Source organism: Folsomia candida, unplaced genomic scaffold, assembly GCF_002217175.1.
Source record: "Folsomia candida strain VU population unplaced genomic scaffold, ASM221717v1 Fcan01_Sc002, whole genome shotgun sequence".
NCBI lineage: Eukaryota > Metazoa > Arthropoda > Collembola > Entomobryomorpha > Isotomidae > Folsomia > Folsomia candida.
The window spans coordinates 7,873,538-7,899,427 of NW_019091194.1; the positions used below are offsets into that span (position 1 = coordinate 7,873,538).

The 25,890-nt window shown below is 36.1% G+C and overlaps 3 protein-coding genes across 5 annotated transcripts in view; 1 reads left to right on the forward strand and 2 right to left on the reverse strand.

The window, feature by feature from the left end:
* The window catches only part of LOC110842705 (heterogeneous nuclear ribonucleoprotein L), a 71,243-nt gene extending 56,703 nt beyond the window's left edge, over positions 1–14,540 (reverse strand). For 2 of the 3 annotated variants that reach the window (XM_022088494.2, XM_022088491.2), the window contains exons 1-2: positions 14,287–14,540; positions 13,148–13,713 (exon numbers count right to left, since the gene is read on the reverse strand). In XM_022088494.2, the coding sequence (XP_021944186.1) occupies positions 13,148–13,207 (60 nt within the window). In that variant the 5' untranslated portion in view covers positions 13,208–13,713; positions 14,287–14,540. Of the gene's footprint in view, positions 1–13,147 lie in introns of all 3 variants that reach the window. The other variant, XM_022088493.2, reaches the window with a different exon arrangement.
* LOC110842706 lies at positions 2,818–11,197 on the reverse strand. The gene is made up of 6 exons (XM_022088495.2): positions 4,130–11,197; positions 3,900–4,028; positions 3,654–3,815; positions 3,486–3,571; positions 3,137–3,362; positions 2,818–3,046 (listed from the first exon to the last, which is right to left on the reverse strand). The coding sequence occupies exons 1-6, from the start codon at positions 4,302–4,304 to the stop codon at positions 2,889–2,891; spliced, it is 936 nt and encodes a 311-aa protein (XP_021944187.2). The 5' UTR covers positions 4,305–11,197; the 3' UTR covers positions 2,818–2,888.
* A 418-nt stretch (positions 14,541–14,958) lies between the features above and the next one.
* LOC110844364 (protein IMPACT) lies at positions 14,959–23,186 on the forward strand. Its single transcript, XM_022090549.2, has 6 exons — positions 14,959–15,156; positions 16,056–16,209; positions 16,415–16,668; positions 20,564–20,947; positions 22,464–22,623; positions 22,833–23,186. The coding sequence occupies exons 2-6, from the start codon at positions 16,063–16,065 to the stop codon at positions 22,980–22,982; spliced, it is 1,095 nt and encodes a 364-aa protein (XP_021946241.1). The 5' UTR covers positions 14,959–15,156; positions 16,056–16,062; the 3' UTR covers positions 22,983–23,186.
* The last annotated feature ends 2,704 nt before the right edge of the window (positions 23,187–25,890 follow it).

Here is a 25,890-nt window from a genome sequence, read left to right on the forward strand (position 1 = left end):
AAATAAATATGGAGTATGTATGAGTATATATGTACATACATAGACTCGAGTACCAAGTAATTCTCAACTCGACTCACTCATCCCTTTTGGGATCTTTTAGGATAAACGATTTACCTCTGTTTTTTCTCCCCCATTAAGATGCACGCTTTAGTTTAGTCATATTTTGAATACACTCACATGAAGGGACGATGACTGATTGGCATTCTCATCCCAATGAATAGCCTTGCATATCAGATAGTTTAGTTGCACAATTGCACTTGCAAGTCGCTCGAATTTTCATTTTCGAAACACTGAAAGTAAGTCAGTTTCTTGCTAACACTTGTAAAAATAAACTACCGACTTCATTTGGACTTTAATGCAACTAAATAATAGTGGATAACAATTGAACCAATTGAATACGTCTCGATTCATTGAGTCTAGGGTGACAGATGTTGTCAAATTTCATTCTCAATCGTAACTTAAAACACTTTACACAGTGGAATCTAAATCTCGTTCTAAAATTAATCAATAACCATAAAGAAATTGCACAAAGTTTAATTTATAATGCTTTTAAACCATTGTTGCAAAACTTTCAAGATTTATGCATGCGTTCATGTCAGTGGTCAGACACGGGCATTAATCTCATATGTCCAAATATGACCAAGAGGGCAGCGCGAGTGATGAGGGTCCTGACCTCTAATTTTTATCCTTTGTCCTTTTAAAGATTCGTCGGACAAAGTGAATGAATTGACAAGTTCTTTACGTGCTGATGTTGTGAATTTAAATTTCAAAGTGCAAATTTCTTGTGAAATGGTCAATATATATGATCGGCTATACATAGAATTCCTAGCAACTGATAAACCTTAACCAATACGTACATACATTGATACAGTTTGAAAAATAATAAAGAGAAAGTTTTGCAAAAATAATAAGCTTACACAACCTTTGTGAAAAGCTGAAAAGTAAATATTGAGTTTAATTCTTATTATTATTTTATAAGTCTTTGTATTTAAAGCAAGGGAAGTAAAGACTATACAAAATACGAACGTGGGCGACTACTTCACCTCCAGCACTGTGTAACGTGCCCAAATTACTTGTGCAATCTTCAACCTCGATGATTCTGTGTGAAGTCGGTCTGGGCTCAATTTGAGGCGCTCAAATAGAGTCATGTAGACAAGTGTTGACTTTAAACACTGCTGCTTTCTTTTGTGACGAGGCTGATAAATGTCGGAGAATAAAAGTCCTTTAGTTTTTTTTAGACTGTATTTAGTCGTGAGATGACAAAATCACATCACAAAATTGAATGACGATGCCGTAGATTTGTGCCATTAAAAGAGACGCGACAGAGCTGAAGTTGGTGGTTGGACTTTGTGTTCTCAAATTAAACAATTTCCGAGACAGAAGTAAGATTTAAAAATACTTCAAAGACTTGTACAAAATAAGTACAAACGTGTATTAACATAAGTATATCCATGTAACATTTAAATTAATACTTATAATGATATGTACCAAATCATATACAAAACCATATAAAACATGTCTATAATTCAAAATGTTTAAAGTCTATCAGGAGAAATATGCAAGAATTCCAGTTTCTCCAGCTTAAATTGACTTGAGGAGTTGTGTCCGTGCAACATTGTACCTTCACTTTCCATGTAAATAGCATCCACAGTAGCATTTTATTTCACTTTTAGAGCCCATTTCACTTCAAGACTAAAGCTAATAGAAATGCAAAGTCCTTTAGGGGACAGGAGGCCAGTGTGCTTTTGCCTGCATTCTCATTTCAATTTGTTAAGTAGTTTGGAAAACGTACACAACAGATCACAAACAAATGACAGATCATTTTCCTCATTGTTCCTACTATTGTTTACCGTCTTACCTTCTCACTCTAAATCTGACTCATCTTAACCTTCAAGATGATTAAATGTAGTAAATAATATACTATGAACTTTTGTACTATCTCACACATTGACGTACGTATGCTACACGGTATGTACATATGCGTCGTCTACTTTCAAACATTTGCCCCCAGTAGCCTCAATTCGAATTTGAATCAGCTCTCATTTCTTTCTCACCAAATCTAATCTCACCTCAATATCAGGAAACAGCGTATGTACACGTATCATCATGACTAAGCCCCAATATATCCATTGCATTTAATGAAAGTATAAGGAATACGCTGCGTACATATATTTATTGCTTTGCTGCATGCAGGGCATGAAGGTGTTCATTCACACGCATCTCATTATGACGATATGGGCTGACGGAAGACAACAGGGGCAAGGAATTTTTATTGGAGCTGATTTGACGAGGCCAGATTGACTGATTTCAAATCGTGACAAAGGGTTTTGTCGATGTAAAAGTAGCAAATAAATGTGCACACACCTTTTAACCCCGAGCAATTATTTTCTCTGCTCTGCAAGAAACTTTAATAACCAACAATCCGATAAATATCAACTTTAAAGGTTTAAAATAACATATTTTCATGCTACACATGTCCATAATGTATGCATGTATATGAGCTCAAGCTCACTTCGATTAGCAGTGTAAAAAAACCCGTATGAAAATTTTCCGACATTTTCTTCATAAATTATATGGCGAATCATGTACAAATTGTGTGCCTAAAATTGGCCGATTTTTAGGAAGAATTGTTTCTGCATAAAAGAGTATGACGAACATTTCCTGCATAAAAGAGTATGACGAACATTTCCTGCATAAAAGAGTATGACTAACATTTTCTTCATAAACATTTGGGTACAATATTTTCGTAGCACAAATTGGCCGTATTTCGTGAAGAATTATTTATGCAGAATAAATTATGCATGCGAATTCGTAGGGTATTTTTCTCTAGTGATTTTATTTTTCTCAAGTAAATAAATTTTCAAATATTTGATTACATCAAATTGAAATTAATTACGGGCCTTTTTCTGCTCCTCCCTCAAAAAATCTGATAATGATTTAATAATCTCCTTCCTTGCTACCTTCTTATTCTTGTTGAAAATTTTGTCTTCGGCAGCATGACCAGAATTTGGTAGTCCATCAAGCCCTTGCTCTTTCAGAACAAATTCTGTGGAGCAGAATAGTTCAATATAGACTTTACAAATCTTTCTAGCAATTTATAAATCCAATATACTCAATAATTTATGTAATGTCTTACTGATCACAGCGTCCCGTTTGGGTATGTCGATGATTGGAAGAGGAGGCGCGGCATTGCTGTTGGCGTTGCATTTCTTCCCTAAAGGAGAATGCGTCGAAAGTTCTTCTGTCGTAAAGAGCCGTCTAAATAAATTGCGTGCTAGCACAGTAGGTTTGGACGAAACCATTTTGATGGAAGTCAAATCGGCCATGGGCAATGTTACACCGCTGTTAGCGTAAATTTCGACCTGTTAAAAACACAATTTTTATTAACCTGTTAAAATAATAACCGTAGAAATGTATAAAAGTTTTAAAGTCTAAAGTATAAAGTCTACACTGATAAAGACGAAAATAATGGACACAATGTCTACCTCGGATGGTTCTCTGACTGAGGATTTCAAATCCTTATATTTAATTCTCAATGCCTTGTACTTCTGCTTCATTTTCAAATATTTTTCTGCATAATAAGTGTAATTAATTGCCATCATTTTTACATTATTGTCTTCGCATGTGTGCAAGTTTAATTAGAAAATAAATACCAGAATAATCCACTGATTCATTTCCTCCTTCGGGGATCTGTTCCTGACCAGAAGAGTGACTTTCCTCTTGTGACTGGACATCTTGCAGATCAGCTGAAGGAACAAGATTGGCTACAACCTCTTCTATGTCGCGAATCCGTTTTGTCGTCGTGGATTTGTTGCCTGAATTTATAAAAAAATATATGATAAAACTCTCCAACATAATTCTAATTGCAATTGCGCTGGTGCCAAAATTTGTTGCCTTACCCTTCTTTGATTTGGTTTCTGTATTTTTCCTCTTTATGCCAGAATGCTCACCGGTTTCCACGGCTTGAGCGGCAGAACAAGCCATAGCCAATAAATCAGCTTCATCAGATAAGGCTTCCTCATCATTGGCTAAAAAAATATTAGTTAACATAAACATATGCACAATCAATTATTAATAAGTTTAATGAGAGAAAATTAGAAAATTAGAAAGAACCAATTATTACACGAACCGATTTTTAAAACCAAACCAGGGTAGATTTTCCCACGACTCCAAATAACTTGCACAACCTGTCCCAGTAAATTTTGAGGATTAGCACGCAACGTTCCATCTTCAAACTTCTCGGAGGATACGACTGAATACTTTTTGGGACGTTCGTTGGACCACTCAATTAAAATAAATGTCATTTTGATTGGAATCGTAGATATTTAGTAAATGAGAATGAAATTCCGAGCGAGCAGTTGGTTAAGTTGCCATCCACACTGATTGCTTCCAAAGATTCCCACTATTTGTAGAGCAGAGTTTAGTATGTCCAAAGTAACCCCCGAATCGTCACAAGTAGCACATTTGAAACTTATTAAATTAAGTACTTCAACAATTGAATACTAAATGTCAACCCGTAGAAATTATAAGAGCTATTTTGGCTCTCGTGGAGGATGCGCGAAAGTGACAAGTATACCAATAAGGACCCGGCATAGGATAAAACGCCGCTGGGTAAATTCCAATCTAGTTATGAAAAATTCGAAAAATAAATTATTATTTTTAAATTAGTCGGCGGTTGATGGTGTTGGCTTAAATAATAATACTCAACCCAACCAGCAATGCGACAACACGGTGGGAAAAAGTAATGAGGCCTTGGATGACAATCTTTACCCATCGTTACCTCAATTGGTAATATGACAATACCAATTGTGATACAGTATATCAACTATTTTAGCTTTATGTATACTTTACAACTACACTGTTAGGATATGAACGACGATGCGGAAGTTTCCGAATCTGGCCTCAGTACAAGTTCAGACGACGACGATGATGAGGACGATTACGATCAAAATGAAGTAGCCAATGAGTTCATTTATCAAAATAATCAATATTTCGCTCAATTCTATAACTAAGAATATTTTAATTATCCTAGCACCACAACAAACAATACAAAATATTTCCTGGGGCAAAACTTACAACAACGGAAAGTTGTATGTTAGTAATAGGATTCGCCATCCGTCACAAACTCAGTAAATCTGCAATGACCGATTTGCTAACGTTAATTAATTTTCACTTACCGACTGGAGCATCAATCCCGACGTCAATGTTTTTGTTGAACAAGATGCTGGGACCTGACTACACTTTAGCAAAGAAGATCCCCTTTTGTGAAAAATGTCAGTGCATTATTGAAAACTCGGATAATTGTATCAAATGTGGACAAGTTAATATGCATAAGGCAATCAAAGATGGGAATTATTTTGTCTCCTTCGATATTGGATCTGTATTGAAATCACTTTTAGAAAAAGAAGCAATCTCGAAGTCAATTATCAAGAACTTTGTGAAACGTGCCAACAATCTTAATGCTAGCAACGTAATAAGTGACATCATCGACGGATCTGACTACAAAAAATTAAAATTAAAAAAGTATGACTTGACTTGCTGCTTAAATACTGATGGTGTCTCAATTTTTAACTCATCAGGGTTTAGTGTGTGGCCACTTCTTCTATCCATTAACGAACTTGACTATCCACTCCGTAGAAAACACACGATTCTAGGAGGTCTTTGGCTAGGTCAAGGAAAGCCAAATTTTACTCTATTTCTAAATCCATTCATGAAACAGGCAGCCCAATTATCTACAGAAGGAATTGTCTGGACGGCTAACAACAAAATGATGACCAGTAAAATATTTTTCCCTTTGTTCGCTGCGGATTCTGTTGCTCGATGTCAAATTCAAGGAATTAACCAGTTCAATGGCGAATATAGCTGCCCATGGTGCCTTGCTAAGGGAAAAAATTTTAAAATATCTGACTCGAGGCATAAATGGATATTTGATCCTACTGAAACTTCGATAAAACGAGATAAAGAAATATTTGTGCAACATCTACTGCAGTTAAGAGACAAACTTCAACACGGGTCTATAGTTGCGTCTCATTTTGGGATCAAATTAGCATCTCCTCTTATTAATCTGAAAAATTTTGATATTGTTGGAGGGTTTGTTTTTGACTATATGCATAACGTTTTGCTTGGAGTTGTTCGCACTTTCGCTTTTGCATGGACAGAGTCAAAAAACCACTCTGAACCATTTTATATTGGCACAAAAGCGCAAGAAATTAATCAACGAATTGCGAAATGTAAAATTCCACATGAATGTAGTCGAAGTATGAGGGAAATTAAAGAAATGAAGTATTGGAAAGCCAGCGAGTGGAAAACTTGGATGGTCATTGCAATACCATTATTGCGAGGTATTTTGCCAAATTGTTACTTGAAACACTTCGCCAAGTTAATTGTTTCTATTTCAACCTTATCCCAGGATACTGTAACATTAGATAAGATTAACGAAGCTGAGAAATTGGTTAAAGAATTTTGTTTGTTAACTCCTAATTTATATGATAAGAGCTACTGTAGTTTTAACATCCACTTACTAACTCACGCTGCTGATTGCGTGCGACGCTGGGGACCCTTGTGGAGCTATTCGTTGTTCCAATTCGAAAACTATAATGGGGTGCTGACAAATAGCTATTGCGGTACCAGAGAAGTAGGGTCACAAATAATTAGTAGAATTATATGTGCTCAAAAAGTTTGTTCTCTGGGGGAAGTCCATTTCCAAAACGGCATAGCTAAAGATTTTCATATTTCAATGATAGAAAATAAGAAATACTCCAGGAAGTCCTGTCCCCTTGATAATTGCACACTTTTGGGAGCAAAAAAGATATACATTTTTAGTACAACTGAGAGAAAGAAACTAGAGAAATTAGGGTACATGCACAGTGAAGGTTTTAGTTACAAATCATGTATTATATCTGGTAAATTTTTTAATTCCAGTAATAGTGATACAATCAAACGGGTGAACTCTATTGTTAAAATTAACGGTAAATTGTATGTGATTTTTAAACTACTTAATTTGTTTGGTATCCCAAATGCGATTTTGCTCGTGAAAAAGTGTGTTGTAGCTGAGTGTAAAGATTCACCAAAGTCGAATAAAATTATATCAGTTAGCGATGATGTTAGGTTCGAATTGTCAACTAATGTAGAGCGTATGAAATTTGTTTGTCAATATGATGAAAATGGGAATTTATATATAGTTACCGAACTTATGAATACAATTGAACTGGAATAAATAAATGTGTCAACGTACTTTGTTATACACAATAAGCAGATAATTTTTAGTCACAATTTGCCAAATAATTTTATGCATATAAGATATGGCACGGATATTATGCATGATTAGGTTGAATTTTTCAGACAGAAAATGTTCGGCATAAATATTATGGGGATTGTGCATAATTATGCTAGGTTTTTTATGCAGAATATGTTCGACATAAATCTCATGCCAGTTATTCATAATTCGGCATATAGTTACCTGCACAATCAACTGTGTAGGGAAGTTGTGCCGGTTTCTGCAGGATTCGCCATACCATTTTCATACGGGAATATAATTATTATTTGAATGTTTGTAAAATGTTCAACCGAAGGGACTAGCTTTATTTATCATATTTTACATAATTAAAATAATGGTTATGAGTAAATATCGCCTCAACCACTGTCAACCGTAATTAATTTTTTGTGACTTTCCTATTGTGTGGAACAATATATTTTCTTATGTATTTGTTAATTTTCCTTGGACCGTCTGAATTTGGGGTCATCATGAAACATATTGGACTTATTAAAACCTGAAGTTCAACCTTCCTTATTTAGCAAAATTGGAGCCCATAAACCTATCATTTATCTCACAGGATTAGGTATCCACAACAACACCATGTGGCAAAACAGATTAAATGTTTCTTGTATTCAACCCAACGCTTATTTTTATGCGACCATCACACATGCATTTACGTGTTTTTTACTACTAGGATAGGACACTTGTGATATAGATATCATGAAGCCAAATGGAATTTGGTAAATGCTGTGGAATTTAGGCTTGTGCACGATATCAGGTTAAACTGTAAACTTTTTATAATATTCTGTTTCAACAATAAACTTCACCAGCGTTTTGTTAAATAAAGTAATGTTAAAAACACGCGTGTATTTGATGTGTTGGGTGTAATGGAGTGATTATTTTTAAAATGTGATCTAGTTTCACGGACCATGTGCACTCAAGTCGCATGAAACTGCGAGATCAAGTAAAGCATGGAGATGCGTAATCCATTTCACTTAAACTTTACACACTCAGGATCAATTTAGTCATCGTGTTTACTCAAATATCATTGAGATGAATTGCAATTTTTTTAGAGTCTAAAACTATCCAATTTTGTCATTTGGGGAAGCTCTCTGCTAACTACGACTTGCGTCCCGTCTGAAAAGTAGAGTTAACCAGCTAGGAGCACGACAACGCTCATCCAGTTTAGTTCTGGTTTGGACTGGGTAACGTCAGAATAATACGGATGCACGATAAGGAGAAAAAGGTTGTGATTAACCTCGTCTAGTTTGTTTCTTGGTTATTTAGTAGTAAATAACTTGAACACATCTTTTTGGCATCCTCATCCAGCAATTTGATAACCACATATGAAGTCTGTCTACTCCTTTCCGCCTCCTAATAGTCAAGTTGTTCAATTCAATTGAACACATATGTAATTCGTGTGCGGGTGGTGTGTCCATGTAAAGATCTGCTGGTTTTGTGGGCATGAATAGCGAAACAACTTGGTGCTGAGAAAAAAGACGATGGGCATGTATATGATCTGCTCTGTGCATCTTGTCAATTCGGATTCATTCATCTCTTAGCTCTCAACTGACTTCCAGGCAAAGAGTATTATCTATCTGCTCATTTTTTAAGTTGAAGTGAGCCAAGTCAAGTTAAGTAGAGGCTTTGGCTTTTTACTACTCTATTTTATGTACTATAGTTCCAGCTAAAGTTGGCTTAAGCTGCAATCCAACAAAAAAGTCTTGTTTTCGATTTTGATTTATTTATTTGCTCAAGTTTACTCTACTCAACTTTCCTCATTCATCTTATTTCTGATTATACATGTATACGCTTGGATGATATACATGTTGGCAGTATATACAGAGGTGTACATGAAAGAAAGAGTATTACCCGTCACATCATTCCACCATTTATTTCCACTACCCGCCTACATAAACAATATTAAAATGGTGCCACTACATTTTTTTCTAACTTGTTTACATTCTTGCATACACACATATGCGCTAGTTATTGTAGGTGCAATTTATTATGAAATCGCTCGACTGACTCTTAATATTCTCATAGAGGTAACATCATTATAGATATTTAGATATTATGCTAAATTTGTATTATCATGACATGTAAATAAATAGAAATGTTCAGTGTACGTCTCCCAGAGAGGTTTAAAAGAGCTATACTAGAGTTAGAATTATATAGTTAGACATGGCATTTCTCGTCCAAATCATGGGCATTTATTTGATTTATCCTTTACTTTAAAGCTACAAATATATATGCAATACCTGTCGTGATCTCATAATTTTGCTGGTTCGACTCTTCTTACTGCTTCGTTACTTGCATGCCATTCTAATGGAATTGATTTCACTACTCTTCCCCATGTACTTGTGATTTCGCTGAGTAATGAGAATCCAGCAAAATGAAAGGATCGAAAATCGATATGATATTCCTTCCTCGCTGCAATAATTGACACTATGTCATGAAACCTCTGTATATTCATGATAGCTTTGCACGTACATATACACGTTGGAATTGTAGCTCTGGCTTCTTCGATTTCATAACGTCCGTTTTCAACTTTACAATAGCATCAGGTGTCCTGTCAGCAAGACGACTATCTACATATTCGAGTTATTAATTTTTTGTATCCCAATGTCGTCACAGCAGCATATCGCCTGTAACCTCCGAATAAAGTCAACTTTTTTGGAACGTCCATTTCTCGTTTCGTACATATACCTTCGTTTAACCGTAGCATTTAGCAGAGTATCATTTAGAATCATAGTATCGCAAATCACTAAAATGGCATGAGCACGACACCAACACAACTACATATCCGTCGCTGGAACCTTGTAATAAATATCGTATGAAGCAGAGAAAGCTCTCAAAAAATATGGACGTTGTTCCACTCTGATTATCACCACTTGGCCAATTTTGCCTTTGTTTCGATCGAAGCGTTGCATATTTACAAGTTTAATCATATAATGCAGAATATGGTGTCGAATATAAAAGGACAACTGAACGAGCAGGAACAATATGAACCAATTTTGTCACATACGAGGTAGAGGGAGAAAATAAATCCGTAATAATTCATGGACTCTAGGCACAGTTCACTCTCACGAAAATGTTAATGTCCGCCCAATCCATCCATAATGTCAAAACATTAAATTAAGCACAATTACCAACGCCATTTGCCATATATAACTTTAGTACGCAATAGTGACGCTAAATATCTGGAGTGAGTAATAACCCTTAATGCGAAACTGACAAATGCAGGAACTACATATACGTACTCACTGAATTAAATGAACTAAGGATAAATGTGTTTACGATTTATGCATGTATTTATGCATGCGCATACCTCAGTCATATTTTTTACAATTGTCTCATACCAAAAACAGTATCTACCGTAAAGAACGATAACACAGAACCTCGTCGAACATATAATTCAATATAAAAATTATCCTCCTACAGCCGACAACCGATGATGATAATAGTCGTGAAACGAGGTGCACTTTCACCGTCAGTCAGTTCCTATAATCTGTCCTGTCCAAGTTTATTTCTGTGGCTTATTTACGTACATACTTACTTTCCCTGATGATATTGCACAAACCGGCTAAGCTAGCTCTGTACTTGTACTCCGTCATTCACAAAGTATGGATGCAGCAGCTTTACATAGTTTGGCAAAAGTAACTAAAAACCTAAACAAGAGTAGCCCTCGCATTACATATTATCATTATTATACAAAGCTAAAGTTGCTCAATATTCACTTTCATACTTGCGGTAACTTTAGCTCCGTTGTCGCCAGTCGTATCCTCTGCGCTTTCAATCACTTTTGACTTTTGTTAGTCACATTAACGAAATTACTTTTTGTTATTGTTCTTTCATCCTATTGTTATGGATTGGCTTGCATGGATGAAAGCCTTACGGCTTGCTTAGATTTTGCCATTGGCAGATTTGGTCACTGTATGCATCCAAATTATTCCAAATTTTTGATGTACACAATAGAGCTTCCGTTTTGGGAGTAATGCCTTAAAATCATAGTATTTTACCAGCCATGAATGTATGCATGTATGTCGTATATACATACAGTATGTATAATGCGTAATTTGTGTAATACCGTTAACAGTCTGAAGATTTGATTGAAATGATCATGGTTTCACATTTACTGACCGTGTGATATCATTAGTTTATTTTTAAAAAATAAGTAAATAAAATCAAATTTAAAAACAGTCGAAACTAGAGGAGCCAACCATTAACGGAAGGAAATAATCAAGCCAAATTTGGTGTACCCAAGAAAATAATACTATTTTAAGTATCAGGTAATAAAACTGAGTTGTAAAACTAATTTTAATCCTGCATGCTATCACGCTATCATCTCCTATTCCGTCACGACAAAAATGCATGTACACACCTCATTTTCTTCACGGTTTAGAGTTGAACTTAATTAAACAAAGCATAAATATACCGGCTAAACAAAGTTGTGCAAATTCAATTTCCTCACAGCACAGACAACAGCACAACAAAAAACAACCATAAACAATGAAATAGGGCTTGCGATATAATTAAAATGGCTTGTCAAATCAAAAGAATTAGTTCATATTTACCAACCAAACGGATAATGTTTCTTACTTGCATCGTTTGAAATTGGATCATTCAACGAGAAAATGCCACACCCAACACTTTGTATCCAACAATAATTCGAACTCAACTTTACTAAAATGACAAGACGAGAAAATGCAAACGAAAACGCATTTTTCATAATCACCAAAAGAACGAACTGCATTTTAATTTTATTTTAGATGTATGAAGGTTCATTGCTAATTTGCAGTGCACATGCAATATTACAAGCATTATCACTCCATGGTAAATCAGCAATTCTGAAATATAATCAGAACGAGGCACGAATCTTTGCATTATATGTTTCCCACACCCATACGAAGAAACGAACCAAAGATCCTGCCTCCAATTTCATTGTGGTGGTCGTCAGCATCGCGTAATGAATGAGATTATGCTTTTCAGCACTAAATGGTGCAACGCAACGAACATTACTTTTCATTGTGCAAAATTAAAGTCTACTTGATTCGGATAAAGATTATAATTTGCATAGGTATGAGGTGATGAATTAAAGTTTAAAGCATCCAAACATGCAACATTTATGTATTTATGCTAGGTGATACGTCAACCATGTGCATATTTATATTGGCATCATATTTTGACAAACCATTATCGGACTTGTTTACAACAGCCTGCATAATTTGCCGTACGCAAACAAACATGTAATTAAAACTTTATCAAACAATAATTAATTAGATGGAGAGTCGAGAAAACCTGACATACTAATTGAGAAGTTGCAAATTGCATAATATTTCGATGAGAATGTTTGAGCCACAACGACTAAAAGGACTGTGCTCCCACAATTCCTTGGATTTCTAAATACTCCTGCTGCTGACATGATTGATAAACTACTGCTCGTAGTGGAACTCGTACTGAACGTATTATTAAGGGCCAAAAATCAAACCGACGGAAAATGTGGTTCAGGTGGAGAGAGGAGAAAGGAAGTCTGGTGAAATGAGGCGTTATTTGAGTTCCGTCAGTTCTTCATCGTCGCCAACATGCAGTCTCGTACCATCATCAACAAACAGTCTATTAATTAACCGACCGAGACCTAACAAAATTAAATTGCTTCGGTGGTTGTGGTATTGATTGTGAACCTCCCAGCAGTGGTGGGATCATATAATGGTAACAAAATGCTACATTTTGGTCGAATGGCGTGTGATCCAATTAAGATTTAAGCTATATGAAATGAACCTAAAGTTTAAAAGCATAGGTTTATTAGGGGAAAAAGAGAAAGCCAAGAAGAAAGCATGTTGTCACTAATATGCTACGAACGAATGATGTGCAAAAGAATTTTGGATTTACCCTTGTTTCGTCGTCCAATTTTGAGCGTTTGGCCCCGTTAGTTTCGGCCATGTATGCCATCCTTCATAAAGTCCTTTCTTCAACTTGAAAGATTATAGAATTCGCCTACTTTTGTGCAGACTTTCCTTCACAATTAATATGGGAATTTGCAAGTGATTATTCCTACGTACGGGTATACGAGTTGTGTGACCACGCACTATATGCTGAACAAAGATCGAATAATAGTAATAATAATATGGAGTTGACGTATTGTTCACAAACTATTTACTTGTAGTGAGAGCTGAGCACCGTGTTTTTTTTTTAATTTTTGTTAATGATTTTTTTACGTTGTTTTGGCAAATATATTCGCTATTATTGAAGGTAAAATGTTTCAGAAATAAATGTTCACTTGGCTCGTGGCGATATGTGAAGTGTTCAAAAATGTCAATGTTTCTGATTATCTGATGTTAGAATTAGTTTATAAGAAATTTGATGTGCCGGTGATGGTACATATGTCTGATTCTGGTGGTGATTTTTTGTCTGTCAGTGGTTTGGTTGTCAGTGTGGTGATGATGGTCGATTGAAATCTACAATAAAATTTAATGATTGATTAGCATAATATCACAGTAGAGTAATAATTTGTAATAAAATTTGAAGACTTGTAGAATATTTTATATGTAAGGTTTCTTGTATTTCATCAAGGTACAAATGAATAGGAAATTGATACGAAGCCTGTATTATTTACATTTCTGGTGTTTTCATTTTCTTTTAAGTAAAGTTCGATTAAAATCAAAAGTATGACTGCTTAAAAAGTGAATGTTTTATTGTATGGTAGTAATAACGATTTAATCAAATTGAGTAAAACCTAAAAGCTCTTTCTCTCTTTAATAATTGATTTTCTCTGCTTCATAAGCACATATTTATTCCATCCCACGGAAGAATAATTGCAAGTTTTGCGTGTAATTATTATTTTTAGTAATTATTTTACTAATTATGTGTAGTAATTTTTCTTGGTCGAGGAACAAATTCTTGTAAACTTTTTAATAAAATACGATTGACTCTAAAGCACCGAAAGTAGGGGATATTATAACACCAATTATCAAATTAATGACATTTCTTTAACTACAATTCACGGCATGATGATCAGATGATATTCATACATTCTTCAGAAATAACCACTCGCAACTGGAGGAATTGTCTCCGGTAAGTTGAGGATATAGATATTGCAGATTTTTTTGGTGGTCCAAGCTTCGTAGAAACTTTGAAAACCCGAATTGGGAAAATTTGTATGTTCCAAACTTCGAAAAACTGCTCTGTTTTGAAACTTTTGATGCCTTTTCTCAGGAGTTGATGACTTGGTTTTTACCGTGTTTTTCGCATGAGAGGCAAAGAGTGACTGAGCCTCTGCCTCACAATTCCATGCTCAAAACACCAAAATATAAAAGTGCTCACTCCCGGCCGCCCTTGATGGGATCGGGGCAAACTAAGGCATGGCGACGATTGCGACGACGTACGTTGTTTACAAAGTCTGCAACGTGCGTCGCTCTCGGGCTGGGCGAATGGGACATCTTTCGGACATCTTTCGAAGCATGAGGACCTTGTCGTCGGAAAATTATACAATTTTTCCACATCTGCTGGCAAACCAAACTTTCAAATTTTGACATGATTTTATATGATTTTAGTGGGAATTGTTGTAAGTTTTATGCATGAATACAAATGCCAAGGTCGCATTGCAAGCGAATATTAAGTATGCTGCTATGATAAGATAACTATTGGAAGAGTTAGTCTAAATTTTGTTGTTTGGATTGAATAATACTTAATGTATTAACTTGCTGAGGTTAAATAACATCCACATATGATAATTCACTATTACCTCGTCACATGACTAGTTCAAAATAAAGCGTGGTTAAAATATCATTTGACAGATGATCCGGCACAATCTACGGAAAATAAAATATTTGGTGATACGAATATTTAGAAAGTATCTGGTAGATTTTATTTGATGGCGAGGACTATCTCCGGTATCGTTGGTAAGTACTCTTATCGTATTAACTAAAAGCTAGTAGATTTAATTTCATGTTTTTATACCGTGAACAAACTGAGAGGAGGGAGCTAATCTTGCCATATGTCCGGAAGTCGGAGAAAGTAGGGTCTCATTTTCCCCACTCCTCTTCAACTACTTGCGTCACATATTCTGCTACTACGCATCGTGACGACCAGCATACAGAATACATACTCTCTTCTCTTGCAATTTTCCTTAGATTTTTATGCGACTGGTATGTATGAATAATTGTCCTTTTGAGTTAACGACATGGCGCTATTACAACTATTTAGTAGGATATTGAGTTAGAGAATGTTACGCCACTATTACTGCGTTTTTATTATTACTATTAATAGCCAATTAATAGCCAAAATAGTATTACTATTTGGCGAGTCCGCCAAATGCCAAGTGACTTATTCCACAATATTAAAAATACCATTGTATGATAGAGCACGAAATCACTTTTATTTTGCCCCTTAATCTAATTCAAGGGTTGTCATTTTTGCTCTCGATCTGAACCTGCTAAACAAAATTTTAACGCATTCACTAAATGAAAGTTACTTCTAAATATACACTCTATATGCCGCTTGACTGAACATGTATACTAATAACATGAGTATTTCATGTCTTCATATTTTAAATTTTGAAAACGCTCATGCACTTAATATGCAGAGTAACCAAGTTAGATTCGGTGAACTAGACTGTGTTAAATAATACTGACAATCAAAGGAATATATGTATGTATATGTAAATTTGATCATTTTCCTATAGTTTATGGGATATCGATGTTGGAAAAACCATAAAGTATATATGTGCATGATCGTGGAGAAAGTTGTTCTGTGACTGTACATGTAAATTATCCTTATTTATTATGTTGTTCATTTTCAGTGCATTCATGATCAAGTCTAGATTCATGAAACACAAAAGTGACGTTGACTTGATTAAAAGGAAATTGGTTGGGGAAGAAAGGCGTGGATTCTTCAGACACAAGGGAATAAGAGAAGAAAGAATGAGCGATCAAAATGACAATGCAACCCTTCAGGTAAGGAATAAGCTAAGAATTCCCACTTTTTACACAAGCACATCTCCTTGTGTATTTTTTATTGAGTACCAAAGGGGTAAAGCACAAAATTGTCAGCTCAAGGCAGCCAGTTAATCAAGACGTATTTTTAACGCAAGGATTGCCGTTTCGTAATTATTTTGCACCACGTCTCTTATTTTTAACGTCCGATTATCAATTTTTTTAGAGAGAGGAGCTTGAAGCATTGAGTTCCATTTATGGGGACGACTTTACCCTGGAAGATGACCATCCTCCTACATTCTCGGTGGTCATTCGCCAACAATCTTCTACGGCATCTTTGGGCGAAAAAGAGGCGTCCCTCATGGTTACCTTCGAAACCGATTACCCCTGCAAAGCCCCGCCCATTTTCCAACTATCAATTCCTTGGATTAGAGGGGATGACAAGATGGCTATCATTGCTGAACTGGAGCAGATATATTTGTGCGTTGGCTAACTTTTTTTACATTGTTTTTATATGTGTACGATTTTCTGATGAGCAAAAATGAGATGGGCAAAAAGATGAGAAAAAACCTACAGTGCAGACTCCATATAGCCCGAGTCAGGGACAGAGTCCGTGACTCGATAAGTCCCAGTCCTCTTCTAAATTCTTGTCCAAATTGACCTACATACTAAAGCTGCATATAGTCCAGAAGTGGTTTTTAGTCTTCATACCAAATTTTAGACGAAAATAACAACTTTTTAAAACGGTATGGGTCCCCCAGGGTCACTCTGGTTGCATTTTGCAAACTTTTAACTTCATATTATTTCATGAGAAGCCATTAAGTATCACCGTGTTGGATTTCATCTTTTTAAACCACTTTCTAAAAATCGGTATGGGCAGAGCTGGGATAATCCTGATTAAGGATTATGGATTTTAATCCCGGATTATGGATTATTAATCCATAATCCCTAATCCGGCAATGTGAGTTTTTTGTAGATTAATCCCAATCCATAATCCCGATTTTTCTGGAATTAGAATTAATCCGGGAATAATCCCATTTGATTTAATTAATCCATAATCGTGATTACGGATTACTAATCCTGATTAATCCCAATCATGATTACTAATCATGATTACGTATTCATGATTAATTCTCAATCTGGATTACTCAGTTCAATTCCCATAGTTCCATTCATCCCACAGTGTAGCTTGAAGTAGGAATGGGTAATCCGATCCGAAGAAATCCGATCCGATCCTAATCCGTCGGATTATGTCGGATCGGATTAAGGTTTCTTCCGATCCGAAGCCGATCCGGTCGGATCGGATTGGTTCAAAAATCCGATCGGATCAATCCGAGGCTTTCCATCGGATTTCGGATCGGATTTCGGATTGCATTGTTTGGGGGAATCCAGCTTGCATCCTGTATTCATCTCACAGTTTTTCACTCATATATTTGACAAATTACGACAGATTTCAAAAAACAATCTCTCTTGCTCTCTCTCTCCTACCTGTAACATAATTTGTCCACGCTAAATTTATTGGGCAAAGTCAAAAATTCTTGTTCAGTTAATATTAATAGTCGCAATTCGTTGATGAATTTTCTAAGAGGTTATTTGGTTGTTCGAAAACACTACGAAATAATCTGTCACGAAGCTTTGAGACTTTTTCAAGCTAATAATATTCGGTGAATGGTAATTAATTATTAATTACAGTGAAGAAAATTAAAGTGTATGGATAAGCTGTTTTATCTCAAACGATGGCCACGATCATAGCTTGGAAATTTGCAGGGTGCAATCCCAGAAACAGTGTTTCGGGTGCAAGTAACCACCTGCAAGAAATAACCGCAAGAAATTGGTTTCTTGCAGCTATTTTTACCCGCAAGAAATGCAAAGTGCAAGAAACTCCTTCCCGCCGCCATAGTTCTCCAGGCGCGTCGCTAGATGGCGCTGTGTTTCTTGCACTTTCTTGCATTTCTTGCACCTTGCATTTCTTGCATTTCTTGCTTTGCAGTGCAAAAAATGAGAAAAACCCGCAAGAAACGAAACACTGCCCAGAAATATTGTGATTGGATCACGTCCCTATTTTTGAAAAATTTCAAAAAGCTTAAGGGTCACTATTTTTGACTAAGAAGCGCACTTCTCAACTCTCGCGGTGACTTGCTTTCCTATGGGGCTTTATTTCTTGGCAAATATATAGCTCAACTGGATGTGAACATATTGATATCTTGTACATATGTACACATTTGAAGTAGTGAATTTTTTAGTAAGGCGAATTTTAGCAATTTGTCAAAACTCGCCTTATTAAAAAATTCGCTACTTTGTTCAAAAAATCGCACGGAAGTGTATAAGATATCAAAAGTGTTCACATTTCGCTGCGCCATCGATAAAAATAAAGCCGCCAAAGAAACATATCGTCATGAAACTTGAAAAGTTTTGGCCAAAAATTGTGACTTTTGACCTGGATGATATTTTTAAAATTCAGGAACGGCATCCAACCTCAATATTTCTGGGCTACCCCCCTGAAAATTTTCAAGCTGTTATCTTGGTCATTATGTGAGATAGAAAAGTTTACCCATCATGCAATTTAATTTGCCCCCACTATTAACTATTGCCTATTCAATAAGTATGATGAAATTTAGATTGCTTTGTCTGTTTTTAGTAACCATATACGAATAATTAATTATTGAACCTTGTGTATATGTAATGCATATTGGGTAGTATTATTATCATCTCTTGAGTAGGCATACATAATATGTATTACCGAAGCACATATGTAATTATTGTCAGTATTGGATTTTATATCGATATAACCGGTTTAGTAATCCGATCCGATCCGAAATCCGTCGGATTGATCCGAATCGGATCGGATTGGTCGGTCAATCCGCCTCGGATCAATCCGATGTAGGGCATAATCCGAGTCGGATTGATCCGAAGACCCCAAAATCTGATCCGATCCGAACCCATTCCTAGCTTGAAGTCTCAAGTTCTCACAATGTTGTTCTGTCAGCTACCATTTGAAGATTCAACATGTTCTCGCTGCCCTGTGCTACATACATATCATTTTTATGTGAAACCACGTAGTTGAAATTTTTTGCGCTAGATATAGTGAAAAATCATTAATCACCAAATTAATCCGGATTATTAATCCATAATCCATAATCCCGAAATTTTCAGAATTTATGGATTAATCCGGATTAATCCTGACATGAATTAATCTCACGAAAATAATTTAATCACAATCCACATTGTTTTGTGGTTAATCCTTAATCCACCCTCAAAAACCAATAATCACCCAGCTCTGGGTATGGGTCACCCCATAGGGTCGCTCCAGATAAAAATTTTACCAATTTCATTTCATATTCTTCCATTAAGACCTACACACAACCCGTGTACCAAATTTCAGCTTTCTACGACAATTTTGAAATTTTGGTGCATAATACCCCACCCACTCCGATGACCCCCACCGGTCAACCACTTGACCGATTTCGCCCATCTTCGAACTCGTTTCCTAACTTTGTCCAATACGGATATGGTAAAAATTTCAAGTTAATCGGTTCAGCCGTTTTGGCTCTATCGTGCCGGACAGACAGACAGACAGACGGACGGACGGACATGACGGTTCCATAAGCCCTGACTCGGGCTAAAAAGTACTTTCTTGCTTATTTTAATGTCTTGCAAGTATTCAGACATATTTATTTGTTTTTGCTTTCATTTCAATATCTTGAGGACAATTTTTCTTTGTAAAGTGAATTAAGCTTTGTATATTCATTGTATATTGTATATTAATTCTAAGCTTTGTATATATGACTTGAGTACAAAGCGAAAACGCTTTCTCTATTTGTCCGCAATTAAAAACGAAACTTTCTGTGATCTTACAAGCATAGGAGTTTCTAATTCTTTGCTGAATCTACCAGTGATACCATACATTGTGATTACGCACTACTGTCTGGATTGATACTGCAAATGATGCTGTGAATAATTTATTGTTTAATTTCCTCTTTCGTTGTCATGTCGTCGTCACTTTATGTTCTTTGAACAGTGGGATGAGTTGCAGTGTTTGCTGTCTTCTCTTATTTTGCCTATTATAGGACATTTCTTTTTGCGTATTGTTTCGTGGTTGTGGAATTGATTGGATTTGAGTTTGAGGGTTTATTTCATCAAGTGGTGGGCTCAATCTTTCACCCATTTCCATCTTATCATAACCTAACCTAAACCCTTATTTGCAATTGCAAATCTTTGCAAAGTTTAACATACAACTGTTTAACTATTATGCATTCATGTAAATGAAGTTTGAGCTCATTGAATTGTGAAACACCCTCTCTCGTTTCAAAACTCGTTTGTTGTTGCTCTAAACTGTCTTCATCCATAGCCTTTATTTTTTAACATTATATTTCAGGGACAACATGGGAGAAAGTATAGTTTACTTGTGGGTTGAAAGACTGCGAGAACTTGTTGACAAAGATGTAAACACAGCTTCTGTCAAACCCGCTACCTCATCAACATCACTTTCTACACTGCCACTTTCAGGGGAGTTTGTACAGACAAGTTCATCACAACCCGAGCTCAGTGAAGGTGCAAATGCCGATAATACCGAAGAAAAAGCAATTCAACTCCCAGGAGGGACGGTGATGACGGATGTGAACATATTGCGAAAGTTTGAAGCTCAATGTCAAAGTTCGAGTGTGAGAAAGTTAACTATTTCGACTGGAGAGCCTTTCACCGATAGGAAGAGCACATTCCAAGCTCATCTTGCCCCAATACATGACCAGGCTCAAGTTAGGTGAGAAATAATAAGGGTAACTTGTAACTTATGCCTACATATCACTACTTAGGTATTTATTTTGAACGTTAAACTTTGCTATTTGCACATCTTTTAACATCATGAAAGGTGGAGTGAAAAGACGCATATACATAGTTTCAATGTATGCAAAACTTGGTAAAACTCTCTGCAGGCACGCAGTGCAAACATTCATTAATTAGAAATTTTGCATATTTACCCATCGTATTCTGCTTGCTCTGCTGTCAAATTTTCGTGTTCATTTTACCTTGGCTTATAAACACATGCTTCCTCATACATTCGCATATCTATGGGTATGTACTTATTTAGCTGGATGGGAAAGCAAACATGCAAGTACATAGGGGAAAACATAAGGCGTATGAAAAGATTCAATGTTCGTCATAAAGCGGAAAACAAGTTATACAACACAACCTCATTCTAATTCCTGAGAATCAAGTTGGCATGAATATTTACTAAAATTTATCTACTGTACATGGGTACGTATAAAGTATTGCTCCGTTAATGCTGGGAATATAGTTATTAATATTAATTAAAAAGGTCGGTGTTCCTTAATTTTATACACATAGTCTAATCAACATTAACTATTTAGTTAATTAATTCTAAATACTCCTCTACTTATTCTTGGAAACTATATATATTTATTTTTGGACCTTTCACTCTCGACTTTCCCCACCATTAAATAGGACTGACTTTGACTTGCCAAATAATTCTTATCTAATTGATCGGACGGATTTGCCGAAGCGAACATAGAATCCTCTACAGAATGAAAAGTTTTGGACACAGCCAGCTATGACACAACAAAACAACCACGGCAAAACATGCAGAGGAGTAAACCTGAAGGAAAATTGCGTAGGAAGGGATTGAATTGCTGGAAAACATCAAAGCTGACAGAGCTGAATGTTCTTCGTCTTCTAAATTGACGAACAGTTCATCTGTTCTTCGACGTCGTTTCACCACCAAACACAAGATGATGATGATGATGCATCCATTCAATCCTGAGTGTAATGAATTCTGTTTGATTTTGCTGGATATTATTTTTTCTCGATCTAGTCTCATCATCATCAGAAGGAGATATCAAACCATTTTTTTGTGTGTACACGTGTGTTTACAGTATTTGGATAATGCATGTCCATTTGGATTGGCTAATTTAGCAGACTTGGTGAATGTTAACAATTCAGATGGTTCAAAATGGCAGATCAAACAATCGTAATATGAGTTGAAAGGAAGACGACTTCGAAACTAAATGTACACATGTATATTGCATGCATGTTTAGTATGGTGTATTGCATATCATCATTAAAGAATGAAAAGAGGCAACCGTACACGGAAATACATATGTATGCAAGCTTTTGGTCATTTTTATTCTTCAGCGAAGATATGGCGTGGGCAATAGTTTATTGATGCAAACAGTTCATGAATGATTGCTGGCCCAATATAAATCCAAATACGTGTAACAAAACGAGCATTCACAATATTTTGGTTTTATTTTCTTAAATAGGATAGTTATGGACGAGCTGTACGAGAACAAAAAGATCGCCGCTGCAACTCATAACATGTACGCCTACCGACTTTGGAATGAAGGGAGAAACTCTTTTCTTCAAGACTGTGATGATGATGGCGAAACCCACGCTGGCTCAAGATTACTTCATCTACTTCAAGTACGTTAAGTATTTATATCAGTATTCGTATGTTAGTTACGCTGCAAAATGTTTGAGGTATGCAATGGAATGACATGCAAAACTAGTTGATTCTTGTGTACATCTTTGCTACACAATTTAAATAAGGGGTTATCAATATATATTAACCATCTGTACATGTGCAAATTATAATGTGTTGATTTCGTTTTTATAAATCATTTCTTTCGTAGATTTTGGACTGTCGCAATGTGATTGTAGTAGTTAGTCGGTGGTTTGGAGGAATCCAGCTGCATGGCGACCGCTTTAAGCACATTAACAACGTGGCCCGACAACTATTGGAGCAACAGGGATTCATTCATATCAAAACGTCAAAAAAATAAACATCTGTCCACTTTCACGTCGTACTAAAGTTCTGATAAAGCCGATTTTCACAAGAAATTTCTTGTACTAGTGCTTAAGCTCTTGGTAACTGAATGGTGAGATTTTGCAAATAGGAATCGTATATTATTGTCAATTGTAATTAATTTTGAGCGAAATGTTTTCATAAAATTCTTGGTAATAAATCCCATCTACATTTATATTCAGTAGAAGTATGTATTTTTGGAAATTGGCCAACCAAACTGTATTGAATTTAATGGTATAATTATTCATCATTGCATTAGTGCCATGCACCCCCAATATTTCATGTTCGACCTCAGCAATAAAATGTCTTTACAGCGTTTTAATATCTCCTTTCATAGAACAGGATTATGTGTAACGAAAGAAAGCTATTGCAACTGGTAAACTTTTGTGCTGTTAACTACGTAAATTGAAGAGAGAGAAAAATAAGAAGGGTGAAAGCAGACCACACACGAGCATGTTACATACTTACTGCACAACTAGATAGGTACACACATACACTACTATAGTAATCATGGCAGATGCATGTTGTGTGTATGTACTCTTATTTTATTTGCTGTAAAATCTCGCGGTAAAAAGGTTTCCACCTGCCCCATACAGTTCGCACCCAATTCCATTCAAAGCTTATGGCAACTTAAAACTTTAGACATAGGGTTTTGAATGGAAGTGGGTGCGAACTGTGTGGGCCAGGTGGAAACCTTTTTACCGCGAGATTTTATAGCCAAAAAAAGAGGAGTACCGAGTTTCATGGTATTTGATTGCAGAACATTGGATTTATGACAGTTTGGTTCGGTTTTATATGTTTGCCATGGTCTAAATGGAGTATCTAGAGATCAATAAAATAAAAGCGGTGTCGGCTTTGGTAGGAATCAGATCTACCCACGCCTTCCTCCATTCCACGTCATGTCAGCCACGTTAAAAAGGAAACACTATAACATGAACAGGCAGATTCGTATTATGACAATGATGGATAACGGATAATATTGAAATTGATCATCATGTGGTAAATTGTACCAGTTGACGAAAATTATAGCTTTGACAAAAGTGGACACCTGTACTGTGAAATGCACAAATAAATAAATACAAGTTGCGTATGTGTGTACATTAAAATTAATACTCTAACACGATGTACAAACACTGGGTGTGTTAATCAGGAATACGTTATGCCGCACAACTTATGTTTATACATGTGTACGCCCCCGGTTGATTCCCAAAGATATTCGAATTACTTATTCAAATAAAAAAAAAACAACAGCAACAAGTGACTGTTGCAAAGTGACAAGCAAGCTTTCACCTTGTTATTTAATGTATACCATCCTTCTGAAATCTTGAAATTGCTTAATTCTCACCAGAAATAAATGGCATCCAAGGTATTACAAAGTCAGTAAAGCGGTATTTCATGCTACGCGTTCAAATTTTGTTTTACGACAGCATGTAATGGCTATGTTGTACAATACAGCATCATGCTGTACACGGCCAAGCACCGAGATAAAGTGAGCAATAAACATGAGACCTAATTGAATAAAAAGGACGTAACACGGGAATGACAATCATCATCTCCTGGGAAAATGGAAGCTTGTGTCAATGCCGACTGAGATTAATGACAGGATTTCCTTCGCATGTGCATCTCCGGCTGTGACGCTTTATTAATAGTCAAATTTTGCACATTTCGAAATTTACTTTTTTCTGGCAATAATAACACAAAGGGCATGTGAAAAAGCAATATGTGTATCTGCGTAGTAGTACATACATATATGTACACGCTACTAAACTTGCGAAAAGTTATTAAAAAGTATCATATAAACGTTATCGTGCTTTTTGCGAAAATAAATTACGAGATATGTAGACATTCTGAGACCTGGTTTACAATGACATGCGATATCAGAAAACCTAGAAATGAAGAACAGTTCTCTCGAGGATTCCTATTCAGACTACTTTTGAATCCAAGCCCAGCCAAAAACGCAGAAATGAGTCTGGAGAATAATGGAGCAAGTACGAATGTAAAAGTTTGAGTTGTGTTTCTGCAATGAAAGTTCAGAACCATATGGAGAAAAATTGCAGACGACATGAGATGACGCTTCTATTTTTCCGATTCCACTATATATTAACATTTAGTATCATGAAATAATATTTAGTATATAGGGAGAAAGCGTATCTCAAAATATTCCTTATTGGTTCATGACAAGAAACACATAATGTTTTTCCAAAAGTAAGATATGTACGTGAAATGCACACCTTGTAATATATGGAAAATCTTGCCTAATAAATTCTAAACTGTGAGTGAAACCTGCTTACAGATGTATGCACATGAGAGGACATGCGGAACATTCCCTCCACGAGCATGCATAACTTTTGCCCGTCAAAATCTCTCCCTTGGAAGGTTAAATGATTCCAGACCATATGAAGTGAAAGGTGTGAATGAGGAGGGGACCGCCAAGCCCGGAGAAAGTCGCATGTTGGTTGGCTGGCTGGCTGGATAGTTTGTTTTGTGGGGAGGACGACGACGATGGGGGGAAGGGGGTTCTCCTTTTCCCTTCGTATGGTACCCAACTAAATAATACAATAATACAGAATCCAGCCAGATGGAGAGGAAGCCATCCTTGCATATCCCTATCTATAGGCGTATATCCTGCTCTTCTTCTTCTGCACCTGAGACACCGCTTTTCTCCACCACCCTTCACCCATGCTATGCACTAAATTGATGGGAATATTGCACAGAGCAAGTAAATAATTTGTCTGCAACAAAAAATATTTTCAGCAGGCATCTTAAACGAATTATCTTCCACCATAGTAATTTTGACTTTGTGAAAGTTTGTTGGGGAGAAAGCATCGTCTCAGTTTGCCTCACCGACTCCTTCTCCACTAGTCCCCCGGTGCGAATCGGCTATA

Coding starts and splice junctions, on each gene's coding strand:
- LOC110842706 (XM_022088495.2), bottom strand. CDS start 4,304: ATGACATTTATTTTAATTGAGTGGTCCAACGAACGTCCCAAAAAGTAT. Junction 4,029..4,129: donor TGGTTTGGTTTTAAAAATCG/GTTCGTGTAATA, acceptor ATATTTTTTTAG/CCAATGATGAGGAAGCCTTA. Junction 3,572..3,653: donor TGAATCAGTGGATTATTCTG/GTATTTATTTTC, acceptor CTTATTATGCAG/AAAAATATTTGAAAATGAAG.
- LOC110844364 (XM_022090549.2), top strand. CDS start 16,063: ATGATCAAGTCTAGATTCATGAAACACAAAAGTGACGTTGACTTGATT. Junction 16,210..16,414: donor ATGACAATGCAACCCTTCAG/GTAAGGAATAAG, acceptor CAATTTTTTTAG/AGAGAGGAGCTTGAAGCATT. Junction 16,669..20,563: donor GAACTGGAGCAGATATATTT/GTGCGTTGGCTA, acceptor ATTATATTTCAG/GGACAACATGGGAGAAAGTA.